Source organism: Cucurbita pepo, chromosome 7, assembly GCF_057944985.1.
Source record: "Cucurbita pepo subsp. pepo isolate OVF chromosome 7, ASM5794498v1, whole genome shotgun sequence".
In the NCBI taxonomy this organism is placed as follows: Eukaryota; Viridiplantae; Streptophyta; class Magnoliopsida; order Cucurbitales; family Cucurbitaceae; genus Cucurbita; species Cucurbita pepo.
The window spans coordinates 3,570,937-3,586,528 of NC_141804.1; the positions used below are offsets into that span (position 1 = coordinate 3,570,937).

Consider the following 15,592-nt stretch of genomic DNA (forward strand, 5'->3'; position numbering starts at 1 on the left):
AAAAACGACAATATCTACTAGCAATTACAATTCCAAATAACTCCCTAAACTAAAGCTACTAATTCAGGCAGCGAAAGATATGACATTAGAAAGAATTCAGACCTAATCCATCAACCAGCCAACTTAAAAGGATTGAACTTAAAAGGATTGAATGAAGTTGTAGCAGATGCATAAAAGACCAAACGAGTCATGGATTTAGTATAAACTATATAAGTTTGCGTTACATTCCAGCGGATAATGCCACAATAACATGCAACAAATACAAGTGAATGGACTATGTCGATCTCCATGACTCGACAGACTCGACAATAAAGAAACGCTGCTACAAATTTACAATGCTGTTTTTTGTTTAATCCTGGAATGATGTAATCCAAGTTAACTTGAGGAGTCAGCTGCTTTATTCCTGGAGTAATGAGTATCAGCTGTTGATAGGATAAGCTATAATTCTCAACCTGGTCGCAAAGATCGATAAGGATCATACCTCTTCCTAGCATCGATAAGATCTCGAAGAGACGAGTTTCGTCACAGTATTGATCCTTCAGCTTCTTCCACGTCCAAACAAAGAACTCCATAAGCTTCATATTCTGCTACCACAGCCCTTCTGTAATCAGTCATGGAATCAAGTAACTTTCCTCCTATGGGTTAGGCAGGCCTCTAACTTCATTAGTCAGTATAACTATTTCCCGAATCCTGGTTTCGGAATAAGAACACTGAGCATCATTGAAAATAACAGGTCTAGAAATTTAAACAAGATTTCACTAAATTATATGTAAGTTGTGGACCTCATTCGATGACTGCGCCCTCAAACTGGAACTCGATGCGGCAGAGCGTGGAAACTGATTCCGACCATCGCGTTTATCAGAACTCCTCCCGAGATCTCTTAACCTGTTGAGCTCTGGAACTATAACAGTTCCGAGATCTGGTCTGTCTCTCTTCCTCAGTTCAGCGCACTTCAAAGCCAGTTCTGCAAAATGTATAGCCTCCTCCAATGGACAATCTGAAATTGTAGGATCCAGCATCTCATTGAACCGCTCTTTTTCGATAGCCCTTTGAACATGGTGAGCTAAACCCATTGGAGGTTTGGCAGTAATGATTTGAAGTAACATTATTCCAAAAGAGTAAATATCTGATTTTGTTGTTAACTGTCCTGTTTGTTGGTACTCAGGATCGATGTAACAAAACGTGCCAGCTGCTGAAGTCAGATGATATTGGGTGACTTGATCAGCAACCGAAGGAGGGACTAACCGAGCCAGGCCAACATCACTGATTTTGCTCACGTAATTGCGGTCCAAGAGAATGTTAGCTGGTTTAAGGTCCCTATGCACCAGTGGCTCTGGCTTTGCTTGGTGAAGAAAAAGGAGTGCGGTTGCGATTTCAGCAGCTATCTTGAATCGTCGTCTCCAAGAGATTGGAGGAGTATTCCCTCTCCGGAAGAGTCTGTCTTCTAAGCTCCCATTATGCATGTACTCATACACCAAGCAACCATACTCAGGGCATGCCCCAAGAAGGAGCACCATGTTTGGATGTCTAATACAACAGAGGACCTCCACCTGCAAAACCATTTACAAAGGAGACATTGGATGAATCCCTTAACACATTGATTTAATATGAACAATATGATAGTACCTCTTGTTGGAATTGCTTCCGTCCTTGAGCAGCGTCGGGTCTTAAAACTTTAATTGCAACGGCAGTATGATCAAGTTTGCCTCCATAAACAGGACCATATCCACCTTCTCCAATCTTCAATTTTTCAGAGAACATTTCAGTAGATTCCTCTATCTCCTCTATGGTGTATTTTCTATAACGGACGTCGTTCTGTGCTAGAGCATTCAATGCTCGTTTTTTCTCTTCGGTCTCTTTTCTGGCCTTCATTTCAGCCTGTTTTCTTCTCTGGGCTTCTCTTTCGGCTAGCTTTTGCGCTGCCTCCGCTGCTTCAATGGCAGCTTTGCACTTGGCTTTCTCCATCTCCGCAATAGCAAGAGCAGCCTCTTCAGCTAGTCTGACTTCTTCAAACTTACGTGCCTCGTCTTGCTTCCACTGACTAAGTTCTCTTGCCTGAATTTCAAGACAGCACTTTTTATGCGTTCTTTTCTTCTTTACTTACAAGAAAGTGAACTCCAAATTTTCCTTCAAGATTGACTAAATTAATGTAACGGCCCAAGTCCACCGCTTGCAAATATTGTCCTCTTTGGGCTTTCACTCAAGGTTTTTAAGACGCGTTTGCTAGGGAAAGGTTTCCACACTCTTATAAAGGGTGTTTCGCTCTCCTCCCCAATCGATGTGGGATCTAACAATCCACCCTCCTTCGGGTCCCAGCGTCCTCGTTGGCACTCGTTCCTTTCTCCAAAAGATGTGGGACCCCCACCAAATCCACCCCCCTTCGGGGCCCAGCATCCTTGCTGGCACACCACCTCATGTCCCCTTCGAGGAACAGCCTCCTCGCTGGCACATTGCCCAGTGTCTGGCTCTGATACCATTTGTAACGGTTCAAGCCCACAGCTAGCAGATATTGTCCTCTATGGGTTTTCCTTTTCGGGCTTCCCCTCAAGGTTTTTAAAATGCGTCTGATAGGGAAAGGTTTCCACACCCTTATAAAGGATGTTTCGTTCTCCTCCCCAACCGAAGTGGGATCTAACAATTAAAGCTTTCTACTTTACTAGCAATGTATTTGCCTGACCATTATCAATAAAGTAGACTTTTATTATATTTACCTTGTTCTTGGCTGAGATTGCCTCTTTGCAGGCTGAGCTATACATGTCCATGGTTTGCTTTAATTCCAGCTTCAATCTTTTCATCTCGGCCTCTAGTTCTCGCTTTAGTAAAGACGTTTACAGAGACGTTAACCAATGCAAAGTAACTACATAACTATTAGAAGCATATAAATTTCAAATGCCAATGACCCAGGTGCACTTACAGTCGATTGTGCAGAAGCAGAGTCCATTGAACCAACTGAGCTAGAACTAAAATCTAAATTTTGACCACTCGCATCCATTGAACCAAAAGGAATCTGTGCTGTCAACATATGTTCGTCAGAGACCGAATCACGACTAAATGAAGGCCTAGAACCTCGATTTGGAGCCTCAATATTTTCCAATGTTATATTAGCCGGAGAAGTTTTTGGCCTCTCACGAGTCAACGCTTTTGCCGGCTTTGCACCATTCCTTTCATTGAGCATTCTCTCTGTAGCTGCAGTCTTCCAACCTTCCCTTGCTGGTTGCCCTCTATATTTACCAAATAATAATGCGAAGAGATATAACAACTATATAATTCTATCAAAACAGAAGCTAACATGAGTATTAATAGGAAGTTTCTCAGAACACTATATTACTTGGCTCCATTTTCTTGTTCATGGTTGCTGTCTGGTTGATTATTTGGCTGCATTCCAAGCGGTGATGGTTGTCTTGGTGGCATGGCAGTATTCGCCACTGGCCGAAGAGCAGCCCTGGCAGATATTATCTTCCCCTTTGATATTACATATACAGAACAAAAGTCCGGGGCAGTTTTTATTATGCTGGTCGGAATATCAGGACCTTTAAATTTCCTGAGACACCCCAATCATTAGAAACCTAAGTTACTCAATACGTGTGTGTGTGAGAGAGAGAGCAAACAAAAAGAGAGACCTTGCTAGAGCGCTCCTTGTTGAAGCTCCAACTACAAAATTGTTGATGCAATTCTTGTGAACGTAGTCGACGAGTGCTTTGGGAGTATCGGTATCGTCAAGAACAACCTCCTTCAGCTGAACCTGAATTCCATAAGCAAATTTCCTGATGTAAATTTTAATTTCTCAACATTACTCAATCACTTAGCAAGCTTTTTTCTAACATAAACCATCTAAACAATCCAACACCAGCAACTTATAATTTTTTTTTCATAAGACCAGCAACCCATAACTCCCATAAAAAAGTAGTCCTAGCATTCTGTTACCCTTTAGAGTACTACTCAACATTCATAAAAAATACGCCGTTCTCCAGATAAGGTAGTTGGGAACAGGGCTTCCTGCCTGACTACTCTGATCAAATGCTGGAGGAGACAGGAAAAGTACTCTACCTATTTTGTTACCCTTTAGAGTACTACTCAACATTCATAAAAACAACTACTACTACAAAAAGTACTCCCACAATTCAGTTACCCTTTAGAGTACTACTCTTCACGAACAAAACAATACCAAAGTTCATCCTGCCCTTTGCGGCAATCGCAAGAATTTAAGGCCATGATTCAATCATTTCCAATACAAATCCTAAAAGCACTTCTAACAACTTCCATACAACAGCAAACCCAACAAGTTTCAATCAGACATATCCACAAACACCTAGAGTGCATAAAACAAACGTCAACAAGCACTTTCAACAACTTCCATACAACAGCAAACCCAACAAGTTTCAATCAGACATATCCACAAACACCTAGAGTGCATAAAACAAACGTCAAGAATTTGCAACATATAATTAAAAAGATGTACCCCTTTACGCGCACAATATCCACGATAGGGAACAAACAGCTGCTGCGCATCAATTTCGCCATTTTCAGAATCGCTTGCGCCCTCTAAGAAGGGGAAAAAACCCACAAAAACAAAAACAATCAGAAATTAGACCAACGAGGAAACAATGCATATGAGAATGATAGCCCAAATAAAAAACAAGGATAGAGGGTACCTACGATGTTGATTGGTTTTATGCCTAACATGGATGAGAATGATAAGCGGGTTGCTTATGACGAGATGATCAATAGCCCACTGTACGGCGTGTTGGCTATTCTTATCCTTGTCAATGGCGACGGCCGTGGTGTTCAAGGGAAACCCATCATCAGGTTGATGCGTGGAGGGAGGCATTTTGCAAAGCCACTCAGGATCTTGGTGCCGCAGCCGCTTGAATGTAACCCAATATTTTGGTTTGTAAAGAGAGCGGTGGGGTGGGGGAAGGAGGAGCAGCACGAAGGTAGTAAGCTAAGGAGAAGATAACAAACATAACAGACAAATGAAGAAAGGCGATTCTCCGCCATTGGCTTGATTTAGGCAAATTTGACCTGGCCATGACCAGATTTCGGAAAGCCATGGCCGTGTGGGTTACGATCATTGTCCTCTTTGTTTTCCCCCAAATTTTGTTGGCGACAGGACCGCCCTGCGGTGTGGATTCAGGATTTTATCACAAATTTTCCCTCTTCTCTCTTCTGGCCTTCAAAATATTTCTCATCAATCCTTATAATAAGGTTTGAAATGGTTTAAATACATAGTTTTCGTTATGTACCATTTCAACCAGCTCCTAATTTTATTTTTACACAGATTTTTATTGTATTGTGGAGAAATAGTTGTGAGTGCTCAAATTGAAATGAGAGTTGTGGTGTGTTGCTACAAAATTCAAATACTTATATCGGTTTTATCATGCGCCCTAGAAAGGATTGAGTTTCTTCTTGAACTCGTAAAAAGAGTGATGTAGCGGTTGGGCTCTGATATGTGGAAAGAGTCAAGAAAGTTCTTTATTCAAATTTTCAAGAGACATCTGTGAGTGGAGTAACAGGACAATGATTGAGTTTCCTCTTGAACTCGTAAAAAGAGTGATGTAGCGGTTGAGCTCTGATCCGTGGAAAGAGTCAAGAAAGTTCTTTATTCAAATATCCAATAGACATTTGTGAGTGGAGTAACAGGACAATGATTGAGTTTCCTCTTGAACTCGTAAAAAGAGTGATGTAGCGGTTGAGCTCTGATCCGTGGAAAGAGTCAAGAAAGTTCTTTATTCAAATATCCAATAGACATTTGTGAGTGGAGTAACAGGACAATGATTGAGTTTCCTCTTGAACTCGTAAAAAGAGTGATGTAGCGGTTGAACTCTGATCCGTGGAAAGAGTCAAGAAAGTTCTTTATTCAAATGTCCAATAGACATTTGTGAGTGGAGTAACAGTAGAAGGATTGAGTTTCCTCTTGAACTCGTAAAAAGAGTGATGTAGCGGTTGGGTTCTAATCCGTAGAAAGAGTCAAGAAAGTTTTTTATTCAAATTTCCAAGGGACATTTGTGAGTGGAGTAACAGGACCTCTGTGTCATATTTCCTAATTCTTCCTATCTAATTTTAAACTTATTACAGTGATTTAGTGCATGTGTATTGTTTTCACTTGATCTATTTGGTTGTATTAATTATTATTAGTATCATAATTAGAAAAATTAAACACGTTTAAATACTTTTATTGTTAAAACCCTATTCACCCCTCTGACATACCGATCCAACAATATTAACGTCATAAGTGTCGAAGAGTCATACAATAAAATTGTGAGATAAAGAATAATCTTGTAAGAAGGAAGGGAAGACAATGGAATTGTGAACCGAGATTACGAGGCGAAGGAGAGAAGTGGTAAGATCAAGAGGGAAATGAACGAATAAAGCAGTGAGATAAATCATATTCTCGTTACAAAACGCTTAACAGAAGAAGATATTCCTTCGAAACCTAAACTTTCGACCAAGTCACTCCATAGTCCCACTGTGATCTCTTACCGTCCGTCCCATCTAAAAATTTAAGCGAGTCTTGCCCATTTAAGGAATATGGTTGGTTTCAAATACTATCGATCGACAATCTTTTCTTTCCTCTCTCTTGTAACCTCGGTAAGCTGCTATCTTATTAGGTGTAAAGTAAAACTTATATGAAGTGATTTGTTACCTAGGGTAAAATTAAATTAATTAAATTAATTAAATTAATTAAATAACACAAATTAATTAATTAATTAATTTTTACTTTTTCAAAATTTATATTCAATTTTCTCATTAAAAAAATTATTAATCAGACTTTCATTTTCTAATCATTGATATTTATGTCACATCACATGAAATAATATATAGTTTATTGTTAAATTAATTGATTGAGTTGACTAATGAACAAATCATAATCTTTTGTAAAAGCAAACAAGATTACCCATTTCTAATTTTATATTTAATGGACTATTTATTTTATTTATTGTGATCTTATCTTTAATTTTTTTATTATTATAAAAATACATAAATGTGACGGAAGCTAACAAATAAAGTAAGGTTTTACGTTTATATTAAAATAAAAAATTTACATATATAACTCCGAACACTCGTACTTACCAGAAATTTTAAAATTAAAAATTTAAATTCGGTTGACTATAAAAATAGTTCGGAAATTATATTCAAATCTAGTTATTTATTTTTAAAAATAAAAAATATATATTTTTCATGACCGAATTTAAATATTAAATATTTACCAGCCACAACGCATCATTAATATCGGTTACAAATGTTAAATATTCTTGAATGTTGTAACCTTATTTTCAAGTCAACCACGAACTCGATTTACTTTTGGTTTCCTCAAAATACCTCATACTAATCGAGATATTATTCCTTACTTAACTCATGATTTCTCTATTAATTAATTAAGTATTGTTTTGATTTATATAATTATTAATTTTAATATGTAAGAGTATAAATTGATTTTTACTCGGAGTTTTTTATAGATCTGTTTGAAAAATTAGAAGAAAAAAAAAAATACACTGTTTTTGTAATTTTGAAAATATTTATTAAAAGTGAGGAGTGAGACAAGTAATACACATGTCTGAGTTTAATGTTTTTTTTTATATGGAAGACAAGTAATACTCTCTTAAGATGTTTATATGACCCGATAACCCAAACTATCCAACTAAACCAAGGTTAGGTTGGGTTAGTTTTTTTTTTTTCTTTTCCGTCGAGGTTGGGTTTGTTGGATTATGAAAGTTCCACGTCGCTAATTGGAATGATCATGGGTTTATAATCAAAGAATATGAGGCCTTTTGGGAAGCCCAAAACAAAGTCACGAGAGCTTATGCTCAAAGTGGATAATATCATACCATTGTAGACGTCCTATTTGTCTTGAATTTGTTGAAAATTTGCGAGTTGACATTTTTTTTGGTCGGGTCAACCAACAATACTAAAATCTAACCCAACCTTATCCTACTTTCAAAATTATTATGAAAATTAAGAATTTTCAAGGTTTGTAATTGATGCTAGCAATCCGAAAAGGGTTAGGTTGAGAACTCTAGTCAGCTTATTTGGGTCACGGATACAACCAATTGAAGTCTCGGGTTAATCTAAAAGATTTTCTCAATCCAGATCGTGTGTACACTCTTAATATATATATATATATTTATATTTATGATTTGTTTATTGGCGGGAATAAATTTTGAGCAATAAATATAGGTAGACTTGTTGTTCATCCATTGGTAGCCAGTGATTGGAAGAGGAACAGCATTGTAATTAACAAAAGAGCCTTTTTGATTTGATTGGAGCGTTAGAACAGGAGGATTTGAGAACATCATCATCATCATCATCATGGATTGGTAGGTTTTCATCTACTCGACACGTGTTCTATTCGTTCATCTTGAAAAAAGTTAGTATTTCTTTCAATTTTTTTTCCTCGTATTTGTGTACTTCTCTGCAGCCTTTCCATTTTTTTTTTTAATCTTTTTCTTTTCTGGGTCTTCTAATTTCCTCTTTGTTTAAGTGGTAAGCAACCCTTCATTTCTCGTTTCTTCATTTTGATTCCCTTCTTCTCTCTCTACTCTCTCTCTCTCTCTACCCCCTTTTTAATCTCTCTGGATTTGCGATGTTGAAGAGGAGAAATTGAAGGCATTAGCAGGATTGAAGTAGCGAGACAGCGACAGGTTAGATAATGAACTCTTTCTTCAACCTTGTTCTTCGCGTTTAATCTTTTTTGTTTGAATTTCATACTAGAGGTCACGATGGATTGCCTCTGATTTGGGGAAACTCTGCCAATTTTGTTAAAAGGGTTTCTATCTTTTCTAGGGTTTTCCTCTGATTCTTGAGATTTCGTCTTTCTGGGCTGTTTCTCGTGATTTTTTTTTACCCTTTTTCTATGTCTTTCTTGTGCTTACAGATAAAGTTTCTTCTGATTGATACCTGTTTGGGGTTGAACGGATAGGAGTTTCCAGAGAGGGAAATCGATGAACCCCTCTTAACTTCAAATTTCTTTTCAAAATTTGTGTTCTGATTCAGTGTAGTTGACCAGATCTGAATGTTCGTTTCTTTTTGGTATTATCATGTTTCTTATGGATGGAAAATGGTTTGTTCAACCCCAACTTTTACACTCTAAGATCATTCTTAATGACAGAAAAAGGCGGTGGGTTAGTTGAAATATGACAATTGTAGAAGGGTTAGGGGGTGTTTTTTCTCATTGTTTAGGTAGAGAGCTTGATGGAGGAAATGTTCCGAGCGGTTGTCGTGCCATTTAGAGTAGGTAATACCGACATGGCAACTCCCATGGATATCACTAGACTCACTGCTGGTTTGTTATCTGATTCTGTGGCTAAGGCTTCTGACCACTTGACTGAAGTAGGTTCTGATGATTGTAAGAGTTCTAATGGGGAAGAAGAGGTTTCGGTTATGAACGATGACAAGTGCGAAGGAGTTTCGTTGTCGGTCGTGTTGTCTCAAAATAATACCAATTGGGTTGCAGCTGATGAGACGATATCCCATGTAAGTGAGGAAGATGATTCTTTCTCTTTAGAGGGTATATATGATAGCTCGTGTTCGCATTCGGTAGTTAGTGAGACTAGCAGCATTTGTGGTGATGATTTTTTAGGTTCTGAGGTGTCGTATTTCGAAGCATTTGGTTCCAAGGATGTTAGCAGTGTCGAGATTGCAGCTACAGCCAATGTTGAAAGTCTCGAGACTCCGATTGCGAGTTCTTCTTCTGCAGGAGTTAGCCTTGAAGAAGATATTGGAGATGGGTTAGGCATTGATGCATGTAACATGGTTCTCCAGCTTCCTCTTGAGAAAAGAGCAAACGAACCGGTTGGTCGAAGTGTTTTCGAGGTCGATTGTGTTCCTCTTTGGGGATTTACGTCCGTTTGTGGAAGAAGACCTGAAATGGAAGATGCAGCCACAGCTGTACCGAGGTTTTCAGAACTTCCTGTCCAAATGCTTATTGGCGACCGAGTTCTTGATGGCTCGAACAAGGCTATAGCTCACCAAACTGTTCATTTTTTTGGAGTTTATGATGGTCATGGTGGCTCTCAGGTTTGCATACAATTTGAATGTGCTTCTTGTCTAATGAGCCACACTTTGTTGGTTTAACTCGAATCTCTTAATATATAGGTCGCGAATTTTTGTCATGAACGTATGCATTTGGCTTTGTCTGAGGAGATAGAACTTGCTAAGCAAGACATAGCTGCTGGCAATATGAAGGATAGTTGCCAAGAGCTGTGGAGAAAGGCATTCACCAAATGTTTTCTAAAAGTTGATGCTGAAATTGGAGGGAAACCTGGCGCTGAGCCTGTTGCACCCGAAACTGTAGGATCCACTGCTGTTGTTGCAATCATCTGTGCCTCTCACATTATTGTTGCAAACTGTGGCGACTCGAGAGCAGTTCTTTGTCGTGGGAAGGAGCCTATAGCGTTGTCCGTGGATCATAAAGTACGTTTGCATTTGCCGTTTCGTTAGTGAACTTGTCATATCTTCATTGATTTTAATCTCTTTGTTGCCTCTCAGCCAAACAGAGAAGATGAATATGAAAGGATTGAAGCTGCTGGAGGAAAGGTCATACAGTGGAACGGATACCGTGTTTTTGGTGTTCTTGCAATGTCGAGATCCATCGGTACGTCTTATCCTACATGAAACTTCAAGTCTCTATGCTTGTCATTTCAAAGATATGATATCTATGACAATCTTTTGCTGCTTCGCCAAAGTAGTCCATAGTTACTGAAAAATAAACATACCCATGGGACTTAGAAGAAGAGTGTTCCAATGGTTCCAAGTCAAAGCATCCGCCGGTAGATATTGTTCTCTTTAGGCTTTTCCTTTCGGGCTTTCCCTTCAAAGTTTTAAAATACGTCTACTAGGGAGAGGTTTCCACGCCCTTATAAGTAATGTTTCATTTCCCTCTCCAACCGATGTGGGATCTCACAATCTCTCCCATGGAGACCCAACGTCCTTGTTGGCACACCGCCCGATGTCGGCTTTGATACCATTTGTAATAGCCTAAGCCCACCGCTAGCAGATATTGTCATTTTTTGGCTTTCCCTCAAGGTTTTAAAACTCGTCCACTAGGGAAAGGTTTTCACGCCCTCATAAGGAATGTTTCGTTCCCCTCTTTAACCGTGAAGTTTACTTTCTTTGATTCTATTATAAATTGTCTTGTTATAGATTAGTGATAATTGAGTGTATGAAACCATACGGTACTTGCAGTACATTGATAGCCTGTTTAGATTACTCTCAGTTAAGATAGGTAAAGTGCAAGACTCTTTCGGGTGTCAGACCTAGCCTTGTAAGTCGAAATAGAAAACAACAGATTTTCCGGGAAGGTCTGAATCTCCACTGGAATCTGAACTTGGCGTCTTGGCTTCCTCCTTCAATTCGTCTTGCAAGTGCAGGGTAACCTTGGCCGGATCTACTTTCTCGACTGTATGCTTGCCACCTAACCCTTCCCCGATGAAAATAAGCTCACCATTATGTCGAGACTTTCTATTATTGTCGTGTTGGTGCCGTTTACTTGCGCGGTTTCCAGTTAGTTTTCTATTGCTTGGAATTCTGAAGTAAAAGGAAATATGAAAATTTGATTACTTGCTGGTTACTGTTTTAAATGAATACATTTGGGTTGCAGGTGATAGATACTTGAAACCATGGATCATCCCGGAGCCAGAAGTGATGTTCCTCCCTCGAGCGAAAGACGACGAATGCCTCATTCTAGCCAGCGATGGTTTGTGGGACGTGATGACGAATGAAGAGGTATGCGACCTGGCTCGGAGACGAATCCTACTCTGGCACAAGAAGAACGGCGTCCCTTCGCCTTCTGAGAGGGGTGTGGGGATCGATCCTGCAGCCCAAGCTGCAGCCGAATACCTCTCGAACCGAGCACTTCAAAAGGGCAGCAAAGACAACATCACAGTAATTGTGATTGATTTGAAAGCTCAAAGGAAGAAGTTCAAAGCCAAATCATAACGACAATGACGATGACACGCCGTGTCATCCTTTTTAGTTGTACCATATTCTTGATTTATGAGACAAAGAACACGATATTAATGTTCGCCCGACTATTTTTCTTCGGGGCATTATGATATTAATGATATGAATGGGAAGGGAAAGTATATGCAGCATTCCGGACGTCGTGGCTCGACGTATTTGTTATAAGCTCGAGTCTTGACGAGTTTCTGGCAATGTAAATGCCTGCTGCTGCTGCTGCAATGTGATAGAATAGGTGAAAGAAAGAACGCTTATGGTGTATTTGATTTGTGTATCATTTCGTACTCTTGGTGCTTATGATAAAGAGTTAGCAGAAATTAAGAAGGTTGTTGTTGTATGCTACTTGCTTTCAAAGTTCTAAATATTTCGGGTATTCCAATGTTTTTCAGCTGAACTCGAGCTTGGTTGACCTGAAAAAACGTTCATTTAACAGCGGGAAGGGGGTGGACTTTCCTATGGTAGTCCCGCCACGGCTAGGACCGTTCGTCCCGTCTCATCTTTCTTTGGCTATCCGTGGTCTTGGGTGAAATGGATTAATTTAATGTGTATTTTGTTTGTTAAATTTGATAATGAAATCAAATCAATATATAATTGGGTATTGAAAATTAACATAAATGATGTAAATTTTGAAGCAAAGAAGGAAAATGAGCGTTGAATTGAAATGAGAATGTTATAGAAGGCGCGAGGACACGAAGCGATTTCGTTGGCTCAGAAATTTACAAAAACCGCCGCTTCTTCTCCGGCGGCCATTTTGATGGAGTGGTAAAATCTCAATCAATGGGCATCAAGCGAGAGAGTAAAAGGTCGGCTTCTGCAACATCGCCGTGTGCTGATCTTAGGGCTGTATATCACAATTGTTTCAATCGGTATGTTTCCATTTTCATTCCCTAAACCCTTTCTGAACCCTAATTCGTATGGACCTCGGTTTTGTTCAAGCGATTTCTGGTTTTGATTTTGCAGTTGGTACTCGGAGAAGTTTGTAAAAGGTCAATTCGATGAAGAACCCTGCGTCTCCGAATGGCAGAAGTACAGAGCTTGCCTCTCTGTATGTCTTCGAACTTTGTTTGATTCCTTGCTATTAGGTTTTGTCAATGTCGTTTGATTTCGTTGCGATCTGATATTGCCTCCAAATTACAGGAGCATTTGGAAGATAAGAAGCTGAAGCGCTTCTTGGAAGAGGAAACGATTGTTCATTCCTCCATGAAAGCTGAAACGAGTTAAGAATCGAGATTGGCTTACTTGAATGAACATTTTGAGGTCTTCACGAACTTGAAAACCATGTTTAATTGTCATTTTCCATTCTTTGTTCTTCCACTGTGTTAGAACAAATGGAGTTTTTTGCTGCTGAAACTCTAGTTTATTTGAAAAAGCATCTGAACTTTAGCTACATGATAGAAATTCAACTAGATCAGCTTATTAAGAAGATACGTGTTCTTGTTTAATAGAAAAGTTCCTCTGTTCTATGGTGAGTTCTTCTTCTTCTCTCTGCATATTTCACTTCCTTTAGCAGTAATCCTGCAGCCCACTTAGACGAGCCATTGTTACAGAACCAAAGAGTTTGTTCTTTTCTTTTCTAGTTTTTTTTGGCCAATTCACGTCCCGTAGAAGCTCATTATTTTTAGTTTCTATAGTAGTTATGTGAGATCCCACATTGGTTTCTCACGAGAAAGGTGTAGAAACCTCTCTCTAGTAGACGCGTTTTAAAATTTTGAGGGAAAATATCTGCTAGTTACAAATGGTATTAGAGCCAGACACCGGACGATGTGCTAGCGAGGACGCTGGTCCCCAAAGGGTGGATTGTGAGATCCCACATCGGTTGGAGAGGGGAATGAAGCATTTCTTACAAAGGTGTGGAAACCTCTCCTAAGTAGACGCATTTTAAAACCTTGAAGGGAAGTCTAAAGAGGACAATATCGGCTAGCGGTGAGGTTAGGCTGTTATAAGTTCTGCTCTTCTTATATGTTCAAGAAAATTGCAGAAAATTGGGTGTTGATATCTGCTACATGATACCTCTTTTGAAGAAACTCTGATTGGGTAATCTGAAAACGACATCAGAATGTGGCATAGTGGAGCATTATGCTGGTAGTGAGCTGCATTCATTTGCACCATTTCAGAGTCAAAGTGCAAAGTGAACTTGAGGATCATTGGTGGTGCAATCACATTCAAGGTGCACTCTCTCTGTTATCTGATTTAAAGACCATTCATGCTTTGATTGCTATTGGGAAACTTTTCCTGTCATTGAAATGCTAAATTTTGCCTTCGTTTTACACTATCTTTTGAAAATTCAACCCATTTGGTATATCTGAATTATACTATAAGATAGATTTGTAGTCATGAATTACATTGAATTTGGATATTGGATACTCCTGTCCTATTATGTTTGGCTTTCAAGTTGAAAGCTTGAATTTGGATACTCGTGTCCTATCTGATTTAAGACCCATCTTGTCAAAGTGTCTCCCTAGTGAAGTCCTCGTTAGCTTAAAATGACCTGCTGATCCTCCGTTACGTCTTAAGGAACTCATTTAACACGATTATATGCAAAAGAGAATTGCGATGACATGTGAGATCCTTCGAAGGGGGTGGATTGTGAGATCCAACAACGAGGACGTTGGGACCCGTAGGGAGTGGATGTGAGATTCCACACCGAAGACGTTGGGACCCGAGGGGGGTGGATGTGAGATCCCACATTGGTTGGGGAGGATAACGAAGTATTCTTTATAATGGTGTGGAAATCTTTCCTTTGCCGATGCGTTTTAAAAACCTTGAGCAGAATCCCGAAAGGAAAGTCCAAAGAGGAAAATAAAATATCTACTACCTGTGGGCTTTGGCCATTATAAATTCGTTTTTCAATTCAATTCGTTTTAGATTATTAAATCAACATCCTTTTTGTGTAGCTATTTTATTATTTACTTTAAAAAATTTTTAAAATTCTTTTGTTTCATTACCAAACTAATACAAACATAATACTCTATTAGAAAAAATACATAGAAAAGTCCAAAATTTTATCACAAGAAGAATATAAAAAAAATATATATATATATATTAAAGAATTATAAAAAACATTGGCAAAGTCAATACTATTATTTTTAAAATTTTAAAGAATCCTTCTAAAATAATATATTTGAATATCTAATGTATTAAAATATAATATTTTATTTAAATAATAGTAAAGATATAATAGGTATTCGAGTAATTTAAATTTTATGTTTAACAATATTTTCAAAATAATATATTTAAATATTTAATATATATAATATCTTATTTATATTATATTTAAAAATAAAAATATAACAATATATTTAATTATACAAAATTTAATTTAAAAAAATTTGAAAGTGTCTAATATATTAAAATAATATTTTATTTAAATCATATTTAAGAATGAAATATAGAAGTATAATATTTAACTAATTTTGAATTCAAAGAGTTTTGTAAAATAATATATTTCAATATTTAGTATATATAATATATTATTTAAATTATATTTAAAAGTTAAAAGATATAACACCTTTAACTCATTTAATATTTTTTATTTAATAATTTAATATAATAAATATTAGTTTGAATTTCAAATTAAATATATTTTTCTTTTAAGAAATAAATATAACTTTTTATATTTAATATATTAAATATTAAT

General features: G+C 37.8%; 3 protein-coding genes across 9 annotated transcripts; 2 read left to right on the top strand and 1 right to left on the bottom strand.

Moving 5' to 3' along the window:
* Positions 1-167: 167 nt before the first annotated feature.
* On the bottom strand, positions 168-5,186 carry LOC111797988 (U-box domain-containing protein 51). 3 transcript variants are annotated; one of them, XR_002815628.2, is made up of 10 exons: positions 4,657-5,186; positions 4,460-4,542; positions 3,621-3,742; positions 3,329-3,541; positions 2,915-3,221; positions 2,712-2,813; positions 1,627-2,055; positions 783-1,550; positions 482-690; positions 168-403 (listed from the first exon to the last, which is right to left on the bottom strand). XR_002815628.2 is itself a non-coding variant. In XM_023680914.2 (9 exons), the coding sequence occupies exons 1-9, from the start codon at positions 4,826-4,828 to the stop codon at positions 664-666; spliced, it is 2,223 nt and encodes a 740-aa protein (XP_023536682.2). In that variant the 5' UTR covers positions 4,829-5,186; the 3' UTR covers positions 168-663. The 3 variants fall into 3 exon arrangements, 2 of the variants coding, with proteins under 2 accessions (XP_023536682.2, XP_023536683.2); XM_023680914.2 differs by having other exon boundaries at positions 168-690; XM_023680915.2 differs by having other exon boundaries at positions 168-690; positions 4,653-4,819.
* Positions 5,187-8,411: 3,225 nt separating this feature from the next.
* LOC111797989 (protein phosphatase 2C 50-like) lies at positions 8,412-12,279 on the top strand. 2 transcript variants are annotated; one of them, XM_023680916.2, is made up of 5 exons: positions 8,412-8,639; positions 8,873-10,014; positions 10,093-10,410; positions 10,486-10,591; positions 11,597-12,279. In XM_023680916.2, exons 2-5 carry the CDS (start codon positions 9,190-9,192, stop codon positions 11,932-11,934), a joined length of 1,587 nt encoding a protein of 528 aa, XP_023536684.2. In that variant the 5' UTR covers positions 8,412-8,639; positions 8,873-9,189; the 3' UTR covers positions 11,935-12,279. The 2 variants fall into 2 exon arrangements, with proteins under 2 accessions (XP_023536684.2, XP_023536685.1); XM_023680917.2 differs by having other exon boundaries at positions 9,332-10,014.
* A 297-nt stretch (positions 12,280-12,576) lies between these two features.
* LOC111797991 (protein phosphatase) lies at positions 12,577-14,384 on the top strand. Of its 4 annotated transcripts, none has more exons than XM_023680919.2 (4): positions 12,577-12,821; positions 12,916-13,000; positions 13,093-13,171; positions 14,011-14,384. In XM_023680919.2, the coding sequence occupies exons 1-4, from the start codon at positions 12,733-12,735 to the stop codon at positions 14,085-14,087; spliced, it is 330 nt and encodes a 109-aa protein (XP_023536687.1). In that variant the 5' UTR covers positions 12,577-12,732; the 3' UTR covers positions 14,088-14,384. The 4 variants fall into 4 exon arrangements, with proteins under 4 accessions (XP_023536687.1, XP_086981349.1, XP_023536688.1 ...); XM_087125223.1 differs by having other exon boundaries at positions 12,578-12,821; positions 13,934-14,063; XM_023680920.2 differs by having other exon boundaries at positions 12,579-12,821; positions 13,977-14,384.
* Positions 14,385-15,592: the final 1,208 nt, after the last annotated feature.